Raw genomic sequence first — 14,782 nt, forward strand, 5'->3', positions numbered from 1 at the left:
TTTAAACATTAAATAAATCAATGATGTATGTATGTATGTATATCTTTATTTATATCTTTATTTATAAAGCGCTACTTATGTACGCAGCGCGTACATTAATATGCTGCTTAGTTACTATCAAGTACAGGTATGGGATCTGTTATCCAGAATGCTTGAGACCCGAGGTCTGATAAAAAAAGTCTGATAAATCATTTAAACATTAAACACAGAATTGTTTCACATCCAGTAAGGATTAGTTATATGTTAGTTGGGATCAAGTACAAGGTACTGTTTTATTATTACATAGAAAAGGGAAATCATTTTACAAAATCTGAATTATTTGATTCAAATGGAGTCTGTGAGAGGTGACCTTTTGGTAAGTCAGAGCATTCTATGGAACTCATAGCCATCTAAAATACTGTTTTATTATTACAGAGGAAAGGAATTTAAAAAAATTATTTTTTTCTAGATATTTGTTTAAAATGGAGTCTGTGGAAGACAGCCTTCCTGTAATTCTGAGCATTCTGGATACAGGTATGGGATCTGTTATCCAGAATGACTGGGACCTGGGGTGTTCCGAATAAGGGGTCTTTTTGTAGTTTGGATCTCCATGCTTTAAGTTTACTAAAAATCATTTAAACATTTAATAAACCCAATAGGATTGTTTTTTATTGTTTTTTTAATTAATAATTAATAATTATATCTTAGTTGGGATCGAGTACAAGGTACTGTTTTATTATTGCAGCGAAATAAAAATTCTAAAAATTAGAATCATTTGTTTAAAATGGAGTCTATGGGAGATGGCCTTTCCATAATTCGGAACTTTCTGCATAATGGGATCCTTTAACTGTATCAGGTTTCCGAATAAGGGATTGCACACCTGTACTACAAGTCACACATATGTCACATAATAGAAACATAGACGGCACATATTACAACTCCAGGTAGGGTAGTAGCAATAAAAGAGGCTGCTGTTTAAGGCTTTGCAAAATACATATTGTCTGCTTTTAAAAGAAGCAACCAAATATATTGCTGTCATTAACACAAAGCACGATCTGGTCCCGCCGCCGCGCTGATATGAAGGAAGGTGCCCAGATTTTGCATCCAGTTTAATTAAAACTCGGCACCAGGAGACAGCCTTCACTTATCTGGTTTAATCAAAACCTGTACTGAAGATATAATGGGAAATTTCTTCTAACAACCCCATTAATTCCACCAGTACGAGAGGAGTAAGCAGAGTTTGAAAAACAAAACAAATTACGAAATATCATGAAATATTTATAACTCATCCTATTTGCATCTGATCCTACTAATGTATGAAATGAGACTGTATTATGCGGTTCTTTGTCGCTCACTGGTATACAGGCCATGCATTTTGATTTTATCCATATTTGACCATTTATTTTTCTAGAGGCATCCAGCTGCATTGCCTCTGTTATTCCTGTGAATTTAGTGAATACATGGAATTGCTGTACTTTAAGGTACTTACAGCACTTTTGGTACTGTTAAAGCAGGGATCCCCAAACTTTCTTACTTGTGAGCCACATTCAAATGTAAAAAGACTTGGAGAGCAACACAAGCATCATAAAAGTTCATGGACATAGGCGGAGGATGACTTTTTTGTTTGGGGAGGCTAAAGATGGCCCATACACAGACTGACCTACAGCTAATGTGACACTTAGTGGATTCACTGCTGGTGTAAAAAATTAACCTCCCAACTACCTCTGGCAGTTCCCACTGACTCCCAGGGATACTGTGCAAAAGTGCGGGTGGGGGGGATTTTTTTAACCCTAAAATGCTTAGGATGTAAAAGCATTCATACGTGCTCTTCTGTTAGGGGTTCTCTATACATTTGTGTTCAGTTAGGTTAAAGGGGTAGTTCACCTTTAAATTAACTTTTAATATGATGTAGACACTGATATTCTGAGACAATTTGCAATTGGTCCTCTTTTATTTTTAATGGTTTTTCGGTTATTTAGCTTTTTGTTCAGCAGCTCTCCATTTGGTATTTCAGCAGCTATCTGGTTGCTAGGGTCTTATTTACCAGGTAGTGGTTTAAACAAGAGATGGGAATATGAATAGTTAAGGGGCCTGCATGGAAAAATAAAACTGTAGCTTCACAGAGCAATACTTTTTGGTCAGTGACCCTCATTTGAAAGCTGGAAAGAGGCATAAGCAAAAGGCAAATTATTCAACAACTATATAAAATTAACTAGGAAGACCAATTGCAAAGTTGCTAGGAATAGGCCATTCTATAATATACTACAAGTTAACTTAAAAGTGAACCTCCCCATTAGATGTGTTTAAGTTAGCTTTATAGAGAGAGAGGCAGCAGGTACTGACATCCCAGGCACGTTATATACAGCGAGACACAGTCTTTATATACAAAACCAGCACATTATATGCCATGAGGAGCAGTGGGTACTGATGGCAGATATTCAGGCCCTGGCACTATAACACTGGCACTGATACACAGCATTGGCCCCACTGTAACTTACTATAAATGAAAAAAACAATGACAAAAGTAAAAAAAAAATAGAATGTGCAAAAAACCATAACAAATATATAAAAGCACAATGAGCTTTGTCAGGGGGAAAAATTAACTTACTCTCCATCTGTTAGGGTAGGGGATATTATAAATGTCAGATGACAAAAAACAATTTAATTCCAGCTAGTGGGTCAGCCTTTAGAACATATACAGTATAGTACCTGTGGGATGAAAACTGCAGCAAAGTTCAAAGCTGGTTCATGGGTAAACTTACAGTCTGCAGATTCTTCTTTTTTAAGTCTTCATTTCTGCAGTTTGCAAAATTTCCAGATCCCTGTCTGCATCTGTGTCTTGATTGGTCAATTTTACTGTCTGTCAAGAAAGCTGTGCTCTGATTGGAGAATATACAAGAAGAAAGATCCAATCAGAGCACAGCTGATTAGAGCAGAACCCTGAGCTTGCAGGGACAGATTTGCAGCACAGCGCGAAACAGAGCCATGTTTTTTTATTTTATTTTTTTATTTTTAGGGTGCCAGAGCAGGTTTGGGGAGGCTTAGCCTCCCCTAGCCTTATTGAAAATCCGCCTATGTTCATGGAGGTGCCAAATAAGGGCTAAGATTGGCTATTAGGCAACCTCTATGCACACTATCAGCTTACAGGGGGCTTTATTTGGTAGTAAATCTTGTTTTTGTTCAACCAAAACTTGCCCCCAAGTCAGGAATTCAAAAATAACTACCTGGTTTGGGGGCACTGAGAGCAACATCCAATGGGTTGGGGAGCAACATGTTGCCCCTGAGCCACTGGTTGGGGATCACTGCATTAAAGGATATTGATGGCACATTCAGAGGACTGCATTGGCTAAAGTGATGTGTGCAGCAGCCCTTTTCTTCAAGAGAAAATATATATCCCTCTTTGACTTGAGCTAATTTAGTCAGGCTTATTTTGAAAGGGTGCATCAACAGTATATTTCCCTTTAATGGCAGGAACTGTACCGGTCCCTGCTGATACCAGCTATATATATCATGTCAATGCAGAGTCTGAGCCACATTAGGTAACTGCTAATGTTTCATACATTGTAGATCCAGTTGAGAAGCATCTGTGATAAATGACCTCATGTTGTGGTTAATGATGTATTCTACAATTCTGAAATTACCACAATCATATGTCATAACAGGCAAATGGATGATAATTCACTAGACCTAGTGGCAATTAGTGATAGTGTGCACAGGCAGTCAGGCACCCCTGAGGGCTTCTCAAGTGAGGAATTTATATACATTGTTGTTTAATTTATACACATTTTTATTCATACTCTGTCTACCCAGTTCCTCATTGATAATGAGTAAATATAGGTACATATGTTTCCAGGTAGTTGCACTGGCAGTGCTTGGGTTTTCCTCCAGTTCTCCATGTAGCTAGTCACTAAACTGCGTAAGCCTGATATTATTATTATATTCCTGGCTTGTGGTGGAGCATTGACCGGAGATCTGGATTTGTTTTTGTAGTAAGAGAGGCTACGGTTTGCCTCTATGTGTTCACTTAGCTTATTCACATTTCATAACTAAATGTTTCTTATCTTTGGGTAAGTGTAGCTGATGTAGTTTTAGAATTCTTGTGGCATACTGAGCATTCTCCTTGAAATTTACTATACATCTTTGTTAATGTCAGCATGTTGGCAGCCTGTAAATATCATAGGAAATCTCTCCGAGGAACATCTCACTGACCGCACAGGCTAGTGTCAGAAACAATGCAACAAAGGACATAAATACTTCTGATACATGCCCAAATGTTTCTGTGTGTACAGCCCCATAGGGAACAAGGGCCATAACTGCCTTCTGTCAATATCTTGTCAACAAAGTAGAAATGCCAAATGTAAAATCTCTGTGTATAAGCCCTTAGGCCCCTTGCGCATACGCATTTTGACTCCTCCTGCATATAAGGAATTGATAATCACCTGCCACTTTCATGTCATTTGTATGCAGTGTGAATGGTTTTGACAGTAGAGAAACTAGCATTGCCGAGAATGGGAGTACAGTGCCAGGTTCAACTGCCTGGTTTGGGCAAAAGTTGCTGCATTTAACACCCCCCACAATCACATTACAGGTTGTACCTGCACCAACAACTGGTATAAGTAATGGGCAATGTATTTGTGTCTTACTATTAGGGGCACATTTACTTATCCACGAACGCTCCGAGCGTTCGTTTGATCGGTCCAATCGTATTTTCTGCAACTTTTTCGTACCTCGCACAACTTTTTCGACGCTTGCGCAACTTTTTTGTATTTTTACCACGAAAAAATCGGATTGGTTTTGCCGCTGTTTCCAGTCGTTCGGTACAAAAATTTTGTGACTTTCGGATCGCCAATACGATATTATCGTGACTAATACGATTTTTTCGTAAGCATTTTTGTGATATTTGCGATCTTCAGAAATTTTTGTTTCCAATCCGAATTTTTCCCATTCGGGATTCGAACTTGTGTTTTCATAAATCTGTCCCATAGTGTTCTGCTTTATGTATGGAAGTGATATAGACATTAATACTCAGAACCCATTTCATAAAAAATCTAAATTGTCCCCATAAAGATTTAAAGTACCTGATAAAAAATTCTAGAGTATAATTGATATTCACCTTGATTTGTCAGCCAGTGAAATTAACAGCTAATGCCACATTTAACTGATAAAGACTTGCCAACGTTTAGTAGAAGCACTGTCCAGCCAGTGATATGTGGGCCAGATGTGGCCTCCCAAGGCATATCATTGCCCCCCCATCTGCAAAGTGCAGTAAAGGCTCCTTAGTACGACAATATCAGACCCAAGGACATGTACTATGAAGCGTAGTGTGTCCAATACATTGACTGCATAAAGGAATATAGTTTCTATTATTCCAAATTCTAGTTTATCAGGGTTGTCAGGGAAAACCTTATTACCAATTTTCTTCTCCTTCTCAAATGATTTCTTTCCTTCATTCTATGCCCCTTTGTATGGATTTTATTTATCTAACATTCTTTCTTTTACCCCCAGTTTCTTGCTCTTTATTCTCTATTTCGTTTGTCCTTTTTTCTTCCTAGACCTCTCTTTGATGTTTCCTTCTTTCCGTCTTTCTTTTGCTTTTCACCATTTTTCCCATAACCCATTTTCTCTTTTTTATGCTACTTCCTGACCAATTCTCTCTCTTCTTCTCGTCTTCTTCCCTACTTCTTTCTCTTCATTTGTCCTTGTTTTCTTCACTTTTGTTCCTTCTGTTCCATTTCTTGTCTATACTGCCAACTTTCTCTACCTTTTTTTTCTACCTTCATGAATTTATAAAACTCAAGGGGTTATTTACAAGTGCAGTGAGCAAAATGCAATACTGAGTGCAATTTGTCTTTTTTTTTCCTTCAAAAATGCAGCATTTATGCGCACAAGTGCAACAAGTGCAAGGAGCACATATTAACGCAAGTGCCTTTAATAAATAGGGTTTTATGTGTGTAGGGGTTTACCAAAAATGGGCCCTTAGGACAGACACCCCTAGGACAGGGACACTGGGATGACTAGGTTATCAATAGTTAACAGGGAGTATACCTGTAGTTCGGGTTATGGCCACAGGGTGGTGCATAGGCCCATATAAAGGGTTTGCAGCCATGTGCTGTCAGACATTTTAGTCCAGGGACTGTGCAGGTAGTGTGCACCCCTGGCACAGTTAATAGATAGAAGTTTTGTAATAGATCACTCCAGGAGTGATATGTAGGACACCAGAGGTTAGAATGGGCAGACATTGCCCCTCCAGGAGTGGTAGTGGGATTAAGATCCCCCAGCTTTACATCTGCTGGAGTGCAGGGCCACAAGTGGCTAGGTAGGTGGACAAGGTCACCGCTAGTCCAGGAGGCCGGATCTGGGGGTGCCTAGTGAGAGTACCGGTGTGGGTCCCTGTGGTGTAACGTCCTAGCGTGAGTACTGGGGAGAACTCTATGAGAGAGTGTCTCTGCTGAGAGTACCGGGGAGAGTACCGGGGAGAGCACCTAGAGGGGAGCATATGGCGTGAGTACCGTGGGGTAGTCCAACAGGAAAAGGTTCTCAATGAGATCTAAGGAGATGTGCCCTGCAATGTGTATGACTGATATGCCACTCCTGGAGAGGTGTCTGCCTTGAATAAACCGTTTCATCTGATTCACTTATACTACTGTGTTGTGATATCTATCAAGCCCAGAGGACCACTACCAAGCTGGTAAGGAATAACCCCAGGGGGGGTACATTACACCAGGAGTACGTGGGTCCCAAGAGGGGCATAGCATCCTGATTGTTTCCCAGGGGGTGGATTATAGTTCCACAAGACCATCCCTGGGTGGAGGCACGCCTTTAAGGGGAGAAATCCCTGTAAACCCCCATAGTAAGCGGGGGCTCAGGACTCCTGTAGCGCCAAGAATAAGTAAACAGCAGGTAGCAGCACTAAAATACCAAAAGTGGGCTACATGTGCAACTGACTATGGGGGAATTTGTGCGACCCGTTGTGTATTTCATAGCCTAACCTCAGATGGTCTTTAGTTCCCCTTTAACAAAAACTAGAATGCACTGTATATTCAGGTCAATGTTAGTCAGATTGGTAAAACCTTGTTTAAGTACATAGCCGAGTAAAAGACAGAAAAAATACCACATAACCACAAGCATGCTGTTTTCTTTATTTATTCAAGGATCAGAATGTGTCGGTACCCAGTCTCAGTGTGGATCAATAGAAAACCTGTTTATAGCTTTCCCTTTTATGCTGAGGAGATTCTCTGTTGGTTTGATTGGATCAGAGCCTTCTGTCCAGCCTTTGATTACACAGAGCAACTTAATCAGTCACTCACTCAGTGTGGCTCGTACCCAGGGGTGTCGCAATGAAGGCTTTATTGAGTCTGTCATTGCTTTTGGCATGTTACTGTTAGTATATTTCTAAACCCTTATCTTATTGAGATTGGTGGCTTCAGATGCAAAGAAAAAGCTGAGAATTTATTTGCCAGCTGGGCATGTTATATTTTCTTCAGTGGCTAAATAGATAGCAAAATGTTTTATTTATAACAGCTTTTACCAAAAGCCTGTTCTGTATTAAACTATGATTTGTCACATGATCTGTTATTTTGAGGCTGTCAGGGGGATTCGCTTGTGATTTAATAACAGGTGCAAAGTTTAATCCAGCTACAGAAATTTACAGAAACCAACCAGATGTCTGTATTCATGCAGTAATGCTACTTGCTGGACCTGTAGAAAACTTTTCACCCCATTTGCCGCTTTCAGTCATTTTCGATGACCCCAGATGAAAGCGCTAGAGATGGTGCAAAATCCCCTTAGTTCTCATTCAGCAACCACTTATTTCCATAATCTTGTGTCCAGCAAGACCTCGGATTAAAGTGCTTCTGGAATAAGAACTAATGGGGCAGCAATTTGTGCCAATCTGGCATAAGGGGCAGAGTGCAGTTGCAGCACTGTGTGACTTGTCTGAATGATGTACAAGTTATAGAACATGTAGGGGAACAGAGAGGGGTTCCCTATTGACATGAATATAGCACAAATGAATGCAGGCAGTGCTGTATTCTTGGGGAAGGGGAAGAACACAGGTCACTGGGCTTCGTTCTGCAGCCATAAGTGCTTATAGTGGGGCAGGGTGCATTGCAAAGTGTGAAAAATGTGACATTTGCGTCTGCCTTTTGTCTGTGAAAAAGCCCTCTGGTCTTATGTGCTAAACTACCCAGGCAGCCAACCTGCTCACATCTCTTGCTATATCTTGCACAATGATTGGCTGTTGTATGAATTATTCTATGTCACCTCAAATATATTTTGCTCTTTATACTAACAAACTATTCATTGGCACTCGTTGCCTAACCCAAGTACTAAGTACCCAGACTACTTTTTATTTCTTACGATTTTTTTTCCTTTCAGTGTCCTGACAGATACCTGGAAGTTGGGGGTTCCTACATATAAGCTTTAAGGACCCCAACACAGCAGGCCTTTTTATCAGGTTTCAGTTTTTTTTTTTTTTCAGTTTCAAGTTTATTGTCATATACAAATAACAATGAAGCATCATTACTGTAATGAAATTTTTTTGACCCGTGTTCCTCCCAACTTTACATAGACAAACAAAACAAAAAACAAACAAACAAACAAAAAAAAAATAAAAATAAAAAATAAATAATAAAAAAAAAATACAAATATTAAATATAATAAAAGTGTGCAATAAAGGTACAAGTATTTACAATAATAAAATGCAATATTTGAAATTGTGCAGTGAGGATTTAAAGTGGCTTTGCTTAAAGTGACACTGGGAAGAGTCCAGTAGTTATGGGGAGTGTGTGTTGGTTTGGGTAGAATGTCAGCAGTTCAGAAGCCTGATGGCTTGTGGGTAGAAACTGTCTCTGTATCTGCTGGTGCGGGTCTGGATGCTCCTGTACCGCCTGCCTGATGGTAGGAGCGTGAAAAGTCTGTGGCTGGGGTGGCTGGGGTCAGAGAGGATCCGCTGCATCTTCCTCCTACAGCGCTGTCTGTACAGGTCCTGCATGGCCGGCAGTTCAGTCTTGGTGATGCGCTCTGCTGATCTCACCACCCTCTGCAGAGCTTTGCGGTCCAAGGCATTTCAGCTGCCATACCAGGTGGTGATACAGCCAGACAGAATACTCTCAATGGTGCATCGATAGAAGTTTGTGAGTATTCTGGAGTCCATGCCGAACCTTCGCAGGCGCCGCAGAAAGAAGAGCCGCTGTCTTGCAGCTTTTGTGATCACACCAACATGGTGAGACCAACTCAGATCCTCACTGATATTGATGCCAAGGAATCTGAAGCAGCTGACTCTCTCCACCTCTGCTCCCTCAATGTGAATGGGGGTATGGCCTCCTCCCTGCAGTCTCCTGTAATCCACAATGAGCTCCTTAGTTTTGCTGACGTTGAGCAGCAGGTTGTTGTCCCGGCACCATGATGTCAGGGCTCTCACCTCTGCCCTGTAAGCCGACTCATCTCCATCAGAAATGCAGCCGATGATGGTGGTGTCGTCTGCAAATTTGATGATAGTATTGGAGCTGTGTGTTGCTGTACAGTCGTGGGTGAACAGGGTGTACAGCAGGGGGCTGAGCACACATCCCTGGGGGGCACCAGTGCTAAGTGTCAGTGTGGATGAGGTGATGTTGCCGATCTGAACCACCTGAGGTCTGTTTGTCAGGAAGTCCAGGATCCAGCTGCACAGGGAGGAACCGATGTTCAGGTCACGGAGTTTCATGACAAGTCTGGATGGTACAATGGTGTTGAAAGCGGAGCTGTAGTCAATGAGCAGCATCCGCATGTATGTGTTTCTCTGGTCCAGGTGGGAGAGGGCAGTATGAAGTGCAATTGCTATTGCATCGTCTGTAGATCTATTTGACCTGTAGGCAAACTGGAGTGGATCAAGTGAATCAAGTGAAGCAGGGAGTAAAGATGTGATGTGAGCCTTGACTATACGCTCAAAGCACTTCATGGCAATGGAGGTGAGTGCTACTGGGCGATAGTCATTTAGGCAGCTCACATTCATTTTCTTAGGTGTTTTAGTCATTGCTTTTTATGCCCTGAGGTCACCCCCATTACACTACTGGCTACTCCTCCAATATCATTCCAAGTTTTGTCCAAAGCTGCTTGTATTGGAGGTATATACAGTTGGTTTAAAGAGATACTGAGACTAAAAAAACTACTCTTCAAAATATTAATGTAAATTAAAAGTTACCTATAGGGATTGTTTTTCGCTGATAGGGCTGCTTTTGTAAGTAATTGTTACTTGAAGTTCCTAAACCTGACTGTTTTTCCAACCTGACTGTCCTTTCTCAGCCTGTCAGTTATAGCTTCTAATGCTAACGGACCACTGCTGCACAATACGGCAGCCCCCTCATAGGGGAACATGGGGGATCAGATAGGTAATGAAAAAGCACAGGGCAAATACTTTTAAGGCAAAATTATAAATAGAATGCAAAGAAAATGTTATGATAGATGTAAAAAATTTTTGGTGTCAGTATCTCTTTAAGGTATTTTCATTGGCGCGTGAAGGGGTAGCAGTAATATATAATATGATTATGGTAAGTGGGAAGGTGAGCTATTGCGCATGGATAGATACTATAGTAATGGAAAAATCCTAATGTTGTTTGCTTTCATAATGGTATATCACCTATATTTGCACACAGTTTGCCCTGCTTAGGAACCTATAGCAGCCAATCAGCACATACCATTTACAGGTCTAGTATAATGGAAAAAAAATCTGCCTGGTTGTTGTTAGTGGACTGGGGCAGATCTTGCCCATGTTACTACATAATTCTCACACAAGATAATAAGATGTGTTCAATATGTTCAGGGGATGTTAGTATGCTCCTAGGCATACATGTTGGCTAAAGAATGGTTTGTAAAGAATCAAATCTTCTCACTCTCACTACATTGCCTATGTGCCTGGCCTTGTATACAATGCAGCCTCCCAGCAATGCCTGTGTTCTAATCAGCACATAATGTTATTACCATTAGTAAATTCCACCTGACAAGCAGAAGTGAAGTGCCCAACCCATGTACATTAGATTATCTTAAACAACCAACTTCATTAACTTGATGAATAGGCACCATTGCTCGGTTCCACTTGACGCACTGTTAGTTTCATCAAACTGCTGCCACAGGGAACATTCTGCATGGGCGCTCACTAAATTGCTATTTCTTCCTTGTCAATTATTTTACTTCCAGTGATGTGAGCAATACCCATTCATCACCAGGCATTCCATAATAAATGGGACCAAAGATATATAATGTATTGCTATTCTGTCATAGGAACTATTTAGGCAAATAGACCAATGATGTTTTCCCTAAGCATGGGGGGGGGGGGGGGCATTGCTAAAAAAACAGAACTTTATTCCTGTCATTATGGGTGGGTTTGGGATTACACAAGCAGACAGGCACATATCTTGCCTAGCGAATAGTTGAGACCAGAAGACATATGAAAGGTTAAAAAAAATTCAGATTTCTTTTACATTATGGATATAAAGGAACCAAGCCTGATGCATTTCGTGTCACCAAGGGACACACTTCAAGTTAACCTGAAGGTGAACCACCCGTTTAAAGGCTCAGCAGCAAAAACCCATTTCTCTTTGGGGCTACAATTTTATTGTTATTGTTACTTTTTATTTATCTTTCTATTTAGTCCCTATCCTATTCATATTCCAGTCTTTCATTCAAACCACTACCTAGTTGCTAAGGTATATAAGACCCTGCCAACCAGATGGATGCTGAAATAGCAAACTGGAGAGCTGCGGAACAAAAAGATCTCACAGTAGAAATTAATTTAAAGGTGAACAACCCCTTTAAGGCTAATCAGAATCATTGGTTCTGGACTGGTCCTATGATGATATTTTGCCAAAAATATGGCCAAATTAAGCAGTGAGGTCACTGATTCTGTCTGTGATTTTAACATCTGTCTGTATAGCTGGATCACTAATTCTGTCTTTGAACTTCTGGCTGAATGACTTGATTACTGGTTAGAGCCTTCTGGTGTGTCTGGTCACTTTTTAGGCACCCTATCTGGTCATCTGGCAGTCAGATAAAGCAGTATATATTAATGCAATTCAAATGGAATTGGATCGCAGAGTCTGGAAAAAAAAATGGCCTGGCAGTTTTGACCTGTTTGTGGCCAGATTAGTAAGACTTCCCCATGGACTGCAGTGCTTGTAGAAGCTGTTCAACCTTAAACCTTTTAATATGACTTAGACAATTATATTTTATAACAATTTGTAGTGTTTTATTGTTTTATTCATTGCTGGTTTTGAATAAGGTAACTTTGGGCAGTAGCTCAGACTGTTATGTGGTAGTTTGGCCCCTATGTACCCTATGCACCAGGCAGTGGTGTGAATAACCGAATAGGAGACATTTTAAAAAGTAAGATCAGTAATAAAATATACCATAATATACCGAAGTTCATTGTGAGTTTGAGATGATTTGACACCTTCCCCATAGCTGCAAAGTTGACTGATGAAACAGAATTTCTAGTGCTATGTTCTAGTCCAAAATGCAGTCCGATGGCTCCTGCTGTCATTTTCTTTCAGCAACTGCAAGAAGAATGTGGTACACTGCGTTCCCCTGTGTCCTAGACAAAATGCCCTTCCTTCCCTGTTACTTTAAGTAATGATGTACCTAAACCTGGTGGCAGCGGAGAGAGAAGATTGCTTTCCACTGGCAGCCAGAATGTAGTGTTATGGAATTTTTCAATCCTGAATGAGTTGTTTCATTGAATTGCATTGTCCCAGGCGAGCTACTCATAGTTCTTTATTTCTGCAGTTTGAAGATGGAGCCAAAAAACAAAGGTCTGAAGCAGCAGCAACAGCAGCACAAGAAACTGCTGGCAGCAATGCTCTCGCAAGACTCGTTTGACTCCGTGCACAGCACTCCTGCCTCGGTCACAGAAGAAGACATTGATAACGAGGATGATGCAATGGAACTGCTTGGTAACTGATTAGTGCCCTTACTTATTTATGGTGTGACCAGGGAGTTCAGCCAGAGAGTCTCATGTTAAGCTGCTGGGATAATGTCCCCAACGTCCAACACAGGGTCATGTGTTCTGTGATTCTTGTAGCAAATGTCTCTATCTGTAACTTAACGTGGCCGAGCAATACATTAGTAAGCATGCTTGGCTCACAGGCATCCTTAAGCAGTAAGGAAAATGGTTCCTGCAAAAGGGAACTTAAAATGAACTTCAAAGTAGTCAATGGCATTCTTTATTCAAAACATTCTGGGCCTGATTCACTAAAGTGCGATTTAACGTGCGCTATTTATAGCGTGCGTTAAAAATTTTACCGCATCTTAATTTTGGCGATTTTTCGCACGATTCACTATAAGCATACTCGCGCTTTTTTACGCGCGATATTGCATGCGTTATTTAACTCGCAAAGACTATTTCAATGCGGTATTTGCTGGTACATGTGCTAAATTACGCCCGCTAATAGTCACCGCATATGAATGGTAGCTTAGAAATAGTGTATAAAAATTGTCACCGCATATAAATGGTGTATATAAATATTAGCCACATATAAATGGTAGCATATAAATGGTATCATATAAATAGTAGATGCTTATAAATAGTAGCCACTAGTGATGAGCAAATGTGTTCTGGTTATCTTTAGTGAAAATTAGCAAATCTTTCGAAAGATCCACGAAACGGCAAAAATGTTGTGCGGGCAAAAAAATTGTTGCTGTGACTATTATTTTTTGACGCTTGTATAAATTTTTGTATGTGCGGTGAATTTTTGCGTGGAAAATTTTTTCAGGCGTTTTGCCATTGGCGGATTGTTTTGCGAAACGCATGAAAAAATCCGCCGCAAAAAAATTCAACGCACGTCCAAAAATTCGCTGCGAATGCCTGGCGAAACATTTCATCACTTGTAGCCAAATATAAATAGTCGCGCAAATGAACGCACGCCATGTTAGCCATACACGCCAATACTTGCAGAAAATTACTGTATTAAAAATGACCATTTCCCTGCAAACTGGCGGCTGCGTCACTCTAGGGGAAACACATACTTGAATAAATAACACTGTAAGTCCATATTTTATTGCAAAAAATCATTTACTGTACTTTTGTATAATTTTTCGCCTGCCTGTAGTAGGTGTTAATTTTCGCATAGCCGAATGCGATATTTAGCGCGCAAAAGTTATAGTGAATCAAGCGATCATATTCTTTTCAGCACGGAAATGAACGTATGCGGTAAAACTAGCGCGAGAAATACTGCATGCGAAAATGCGACTTATCGCATGCGGTAATGCTGTAGTGAATCGCGTGATAATTTCGCGTCTTTTTTACCGCAAAAAAGCGTGCGATAAACTTTAGTGAATCAGGCCCAATATATGTTAATATATCTCATCTAATCTAATGGAAATAAGAATCTTTCTAAATATAATCAATAAATATATATTTAATTTACTCTTCCTTGTCCCTTTCTCTGTAATCTGTCTCTCTATATTCTCTCTTTCATGCTGAAGTCAGTGTCAGATTTTGATTGACAGGTAGATCTAATACATCTTTGTGGAATGCTCCCTTTCCTAGCAGATGTGTTACAGCTTACTCAAATAACTAACTACAGCACAAACACAATCTAACACAGTAACGGACTCTTACACAATCCTGCATTTAGAGAGTGAGTATTTCTGGTTATTTTGAAAGAGTAAACATTTCTAGGGAACCCCCCCCCCAACAAAGGATGTATTAGACTTGTCACCTGGCTGCCAACCAAAATATGACTGTGACTTCTACATGAAGAGAGACAGATGCTGAGAGGGGAAAGTGACTAGTAACTTCATTATTACAAAAAACAGTACCAACATTTTCATT

At 40.3% G+C, this 14,782-nt stretch overlaps 1 protein-coding gene across 2 annotated transcripts in view; it reads left to right on the forward strand.

The window, feature by feature from the left end:
- c8orf34 (chromosome 8 open reading frame 34) overlaps positions 1 to 14,782 on the forward strand; it is a 118,046-nt gene that overhangs the window by 43,024 nt on the left and 60,240 nt on the right. For both annotated transcript variants that reach the window (XM_004915169.4, XM_002935323.5), the window contains exon 7: positions 12,736 to 12,902. In XM_004915169.4, the coding sequence (XP_004915226.1) occupies positions 12,736 to 12,902 (167 nt within the window). The remainder of the gene's footprint in view (positions 1 to 12,735; positions 12,903 to 14,782) is intronic.

Source organism: Xenopus tropicalis, chromosome 6, assembly GCF_000004195.4.
Source record: "Xenopus tropicalis strain Nigerian chromosome 6, UCB_Xtro_10.0, whole genome shotgun sequence".
Taxonomy (NCBI): Eukaryota; Metazoa; Chordata; class Amphibia; order Anura; family Pipidae; genus Xenopus; species Xenopus tropicalis.